The 6228-nt window shown below is 32.0% G+C and overlaps 1 protein-coding gene across 1 annotated transcript in view; it reads left to right on the plus strand.

Annotated features, from left to right (window-relative positions):
- The window catches only part of LOC107717315 (fibroblast growth factor 2-like), a 16031-nt gene extending 9809 nt beyond the window's left edge, over positions 1 to 6222 (plus strand). The window contains exon 3 of the mRNA XM_016524017.1: positions 5418 to 6222. Within this exon, the coding sequence (XP_016379503.1) occupies positions 5418 to 5603 (186 nt within the window). The 3' untranslated portion in view covers positions 5604 to 6222. The remainder of the gene's footprint in view (positions 1 to 5417) is intronic.
- The last annotated feature ends 6 nt before the right edge of the window (positions 6223 to 6228 follow it).

Genomic DNA, 6228 nt, shown 5'->3' on the forward strand with positions numbered 1-6228 from the left:
ACACACACACACACACACACACACACAAACACACACACACACACGTTTACTTAATCTGAATGGGGGCATTTCATAGACATGTTATTTTTATTTCAGTTCACAAATTTGACCCCAGAATCTGGTTAAGTCGAGTTGATTAGAGCTGTGAGAGTCTCTGTGCTCCTCAAACAATGCTTACATTGATGACGGAGGTGTTGCACAACAGTCAATGAACATTTACTCTGTTCCAGCTCTCCTTGTTCAAAACTCACGAGAGGAAACATCAGCGTCGGCTCTAGAATGAAAGTTTCACTTGACATCAACCACCTTCATGTATATGATTAAAAATAAAAGGTTTCAAAAGGCTGTTTGCAGCAAAACCATAGAAGAACCATTTTTTACATTGCAAAAATTATTTTTAATCAATAGTTCTGTCTTGTTTTCTGGTACAAATGTCTAAACATTCTTAAGATACATTTACTAGAGGAGCAAACTTAAGATATTAAGTTTTGTTTTCTGAAAAAAAAAATGAGTGAGTTTTGTTTCAAACAAGAAAAATGATGCCAGTGGGGTGAGAAAAATAAACTTGTTTTCCTTTTGGATTAAGTTTTTTTTTCTGACCCCATCAGCTGATATGTTTTATATATGATTTACTATATATATATATGATATACTATATTTTACTTTGATAATGTCTTTTATTTAATATTTTGTATTTTTAGGGGATTTTATGGTACTAAATTATATTTATGCCGTAGTTATAATCAATTTTTTTACCTGGTAGCTACTTTTTGAGCATAGACCTGAAAATGAAATTATTAAAAAAAATTTTTTTTTTGAAATTTTGTCACTATTTATGAAGAAGATATTTGGCAGATTATAGCCACAGTGAAAAATGTAAAAAAAAAAAAAAGAAAAGTTAATGTAAAAAAAAAATTATGGAAGTTAAAAGTTCATTGTTATGAAAAATGCACAAAAATATTAATTTCAGATTTTATATGAAATATATATTTTCCAAAACTTGTTTTTCTCTAAAACTGCTAGCAAATCAAAGCTAGAAATCTAATGAAGTTGTGTTCCAAATTTGAGGCTGATATCTCAAAAAATGAGCATTCAATAAGACTTTGTTTGGGTGCAGTACCAAACGTTTCCACCAGATGAAATTCGCTTCTCATTCATTTCCAATGCAGTCATTTTTGACCACGAAAAAACAGTACAAGCGTGACATTTTTTTTCCCAGGACCATTTAACCTTCTCGAATCATGTCCATGTTTTTTTTGTGTGTGTGTGTGCTCACATAGCAAGTGCCAAAACCTTTACCAGGTTTTGTACCATTCTGATAAAGTAAAAAAAAATATAAAAAAACTACAGTCTAAAATTGTTCAGTCAAAACTAACCCAAGAGTGCCAGAGGTTTAAATATTTGTTTAAATATTTGCACTAAAAATGAAGACAAAAATACAAAGTAAGAATAATTTTTTTGCATTGTGGTTCCTCAAAGAACCTTTCAGCAAACAGTTCTTAAAAGAACCATTTTATTCTAAGTGTGAAGAACATTTTAATAATATAAAGAATCTTTTTACACTGTAAAGAACTTTGGAAAGGTTCCACGGATGTTAAAGGTTCTTCATGTAGCCATCAATAGGAATTATTTTTAAAAGCATAGAGACACATTTACTCTTGTTTAATATCCTGTTTTAATCTGAAACACTCCAGCTGAAGCTGCTCGGGAATACAGAGAATATTCACCACATAAACGGCAGTGTTTCACATGTTGTTGCGGATAATAGATGACAAACACGAATGGTCCAGCACAGTTTCACTGCTGTAGCTGAAACAAGACTCCATAGAAAGAAAACAGCTGAGGTTTGAGCTGCAAAAATCTGAGAGAGCATTGAAAATCTGGAAACAGAGAGTTTTAAGATCAAATCTAGCTGGAGAACGTGATCACCAGGTTTAGTTCATGTAGCTGCTGTCATCAAAGCAGAGGAAACACACCAAATACTAAGAAAATGCATTTTTAATTGAACTGTTCCTACTTTTACCCGTTAGGCCTGTCGCAATAATCAATATATCGACTTATCGCGCAATATATGTACATGACCTCAATCATTTTTGGTGACGCAATATATCGCACATTATATTTACTTAAAAATTAATGTCACCATGTTTTGTACATTCCAATTGCGCCTGTGTCTTTTGCAGCTTCTCGTACATAACGTGGTGTAGTCGGTGCTAGTTCACATTTAAAAAATGCTTCTACAAAAAAGTTTCTTCTGCAGATATGGCCTTAGTTAGGGATCTGTGTCTTTGTGTATACGCACATCTGACTGCTGAGAAGTGATTGTATTTTTCAGCAATAGTGTGCACCCTTAATTTACAGAGAAAAGAAGGTCAGGGAACAATCTGTAGATGGAAAAATCTCCATACAAGTTATTTGTGCATTTTTTTTTCTTTTTTTCTTCTTGCTACTTTGCACTTTTTGTTAAAAAATGTTTATTTAGTATTTATTCAGGTTTTTTAAGGTATCTAATATTTTGATACTTAATTTCCATGATCAAAATATTCTTAAAAATTAAAAGTTTGTTGTCATTTGGAAGTGTGTAGGCCTTCTTGCATTATTATGCTGTTACATTACGTTGTTACGCTGATTATATGTTTAATAGTGAAAAAAGGTATTTAAGCTAAAAATGCAAAATTGCATAAATGTACAATTTGAGCTACAATGATGCATGTTAATGTTCTCGTTAATGATGAAGGTCTCAATTAAAAAATTTTAAACGGCAAAGCTTATTAACTTCCATTTTTTTTGTCAAGCTGATTGTATATTTTTTGTGAAAAATGGTATTTAATACTAAAAGATGTAAATGTACAATGTGAGGTACAATTATGTACGTTAATATTGTCATTAGTGATGAAGGTCTCTTAATTAAACTTTTCGAACTTCAAAACTTAACTTTACCTGTTGTTAAGCTGATTATATGTTTTGTGCTAAAAATATTACTTTTAATGCTAAAAGCACAAAACAGAAGTAAATGTACAATTCGAGCTACAATGATGTGCATTAATGAAAGACTAATGACAATTAAACTTCAAAACTTTTTAACTTTTACCAATTGTTAGGCTTATGATATAGTAAAAAAGAGAGATATTTAATGCTTAAAATACAAAACGGATATAAATGTACAATTTAAGCTACAACGTCTCGTCTTAATTATGATGGTCTCTCAGTTAAATTTTTCGAACTTCAACATTTTTTAACTTTTACCAATTGTTATGCCGATTATATATTTTATATTGATACATTTTGTATTTATTAATGTTAAAATTGCAAAACAGAAGTAAAAGTACAATTTGAGCTACAGTGATGTGTGTTAATGAGACTTTCATCAGTGTTGGGGGTTACAAGTAACGCGAGTTACGTAATCAGATTACTTTTTTTGAGTAACTAGTAAAGTAATGCATTACTTTCACATTTAAAATGAAGTATGAGTTGCTTTTTCAAATAAGTAACGCAAGTTAATTTGTTTTCCCATTTATTCACTGACATCCCCCCCATCCCTGTGTTGAAAGAAATCTGAGTAAACCGAGGCAATTCCTTCAGCCTGAGGTATATTAATTTCATTTTTGGTGTGAAAGGGCCCTTGCAGTTGCCAAGTGTCGCACCCCATTGGACTTTTGTTGTGTTTTCATCCCTCATGTGCTCTGTGTGGCCTAGTTTTCCCTCTTGTTTGATCGTGTCATTCGGTTCAGGTGTGTCTCATTGATTATCTTCATTTGCCTTATGTATTTAAGTTGTGTTCAGTTCTCTGTTCCCCAGTGTTTGCCCTATTGTGGATTATTAAAGGCTATTTGCATTCATCTTCATCTTCGCCGTGCGTTTATCTCACTGTAGCGTGACACCAAGAATATAACTTTAAGGTTTTTTTGTTATAAAAAAAAAAAAAAGCAAGCCCAGCCCAGGTGACAAAAAGTAGCGCAAAAGTAACGAAATGTGTTACTTTCCATAAAAAGTAACACAATTAGTTACTTTTTCATGGAGTAACGCAATATTGTAATGCATTACTTTTAAAAGTAACATCACTAATGACCACAATTAAACTTTCAAACTTCACAACTTTTACCAATTATTATGTGCACTATATTTACTAGTAGAAACAAAAACGTATGTAATGTTTAAAATGCTAAACAGGTCAGTGTATAATTTGAGTTACAATGATGTGTAAATGTTCAAACTTTTAACAATTGTTAAGCTGATTATATATGTTTGTGGTGAAAATGGTATTTAATGCTTACACTGCAAAAAAGGCTTATCTTACTTGGTATTTTTGTCTTGTTTCTAGTCAAAATATCAAAAAATTAAGATGCATTTACTAGATAAGCAACATGACATAAGATATTTAGTCTTGTTTCCTGGGGGGAAAAAGTAAATTGTGTATTTTGCTTAAAACAAGTAAAACTATTTACTTGTTTTAAATAAAACAATATATATATTTTGCTTACCCCATTGGCAGATAATTTTACTTGTTTTAAGCAAAATACACTTAATTTACTTTTTTTCCCCCAGGAAACAAGACTAAATGTTTTGTCATTTTGCTTATCTAGTAAATGCTTCTTAATTTAAGAACAAGACAAAAAAAATAAAAAATACTAAGCTTTTTGTTCCTTAGTATTTTTGTCTTGTTTTCTAGTATAAATATCTACAAATTCTTGAATCAGGATGCATTTACTTGACAAGTAAAATTACTTAAGATCAGTGCTGTCAAACGATTAATCACATCCAAAATAAACGTTTTTGTTTACATAATATATGTATGTGTGCTGTGTATATATATTTCAGAAAAAAATGTAATGTTTATATATTAAATATATTTATTTCTAATATAAATTATATGAATATAAATATAAATATAGACACGTAAATATTTTCAAAATATATACTGTATGTGTGTGTATTTATATATTCATAATATATATACACAGAACACATGCATATATTATGCAAACCAAAACTTTTATTTTGTATGCGATTAATCGTGATTAATCGTTTGACAGCACTACTTAAGATATTATGTCTTGTTTTCGGAAAACATTATCCAAATTTGGTTAGTTTTTGCTTAAAACAAGTAAAATATCTGCCAATGGGGTAAGAAAAATAATCTTGTTTAGCCTTCGAATTAAGATTATTTTTCTTACCCCACTGGCAGATATTGTACTCGTTTTAAGTAAAAACTAACAAAATTTGGATAATGTTTTCAGAAAACAAGACATAATATCTTAAGTCATTTTACATGTCATGCATCAGTAAATGCATCCTGATTCAAGAATTTCTAGATATCTACGATATCTACATACTAAGGAAGAAAATCGTTTGTTTGCAGTGTATGCTACAGTGATGTGTGTTAATGTTGTTAATGTTGTCCTCTCTCTCTCTCTCAGAGAAGAACAACAGATGAATGTTATTTCCTCGAGCGCCTGGAGTCAAACAACTACAACACGTACCGATCCCGCAAGTATCCCGACTGGTACGTGGCTCTGAAGAGAACAGGCCAGTATAAAGCGGGTTCGAAGACCGGCCCGGGCCAGAAGGCCATTCTGTTTCTGCCCATGACAGCCAAGTGCTGATGGAGAGATGCGGTCAAACACAGAGCGAGACGACAGACCACTGACGCAGACGCACTTCTAACCAACCTTACGCCAAGTCACGGAAAAAACGCTTCTATCTAGGAACGCTTCCCAAACAGATTCACTTGGAGAGCATTACAGGGTTTATTTGTTCGTGTTCAGTCACCCTGGAGATATCAGCAATATCCATCCAGCAAAGACCATCTCAGATCCAACTTTCCACAATACTCTATTATTCCACTGTATTCCTTCGAGCAAGGGCAGCAGGGTTGGCTCGGCGAGTTCACTGATCTGCACTATACGCTCTTGAATTCATGACTGCATTTCTCACAGGAGTGTTTTTAGTACGGCTACAAAATGTGAGTTTACTTTAATGCTGCTCCTTTATGCAAAAGGCTCGCAAGTATTTCTATACTGTATTTTAGAGAAAGAAAGGGATTTGCAAATGCAAAGGTTTGCTTTGATGAAGGGATTCCGAGTACATCATGAATGTTTTTTTTTTTTTGTAAAACTTTATTCTCTTTTTCATATATATATATCATCTTGCCTGAGAAAAATAGTTTAGTTACATAATTGCTGCGAGTAACAGTAAGATTAACAGTAACAGTCTATCTTTTTTTTTTTT

This window comes from Sinocyclocheilus rhinocerous, unplaced genomic scaffold, assembly GCF_001515625.1.
Source record: "Sinocyclocheilus rhinocerous isolate Xijiao unplaced genomic scaffold, SAMN03320098_v1.1 scaffold149, whole genome shotgun sequence".
NCBI classification, from domain to species: domain Eukaryota; kingdom Metazoa; phylum Chordata; class Actinopteri; order Cypriniformes; family Cyprinidae; genus Sinocyclocheilus; species Sinocyclocheilus rhinocerous.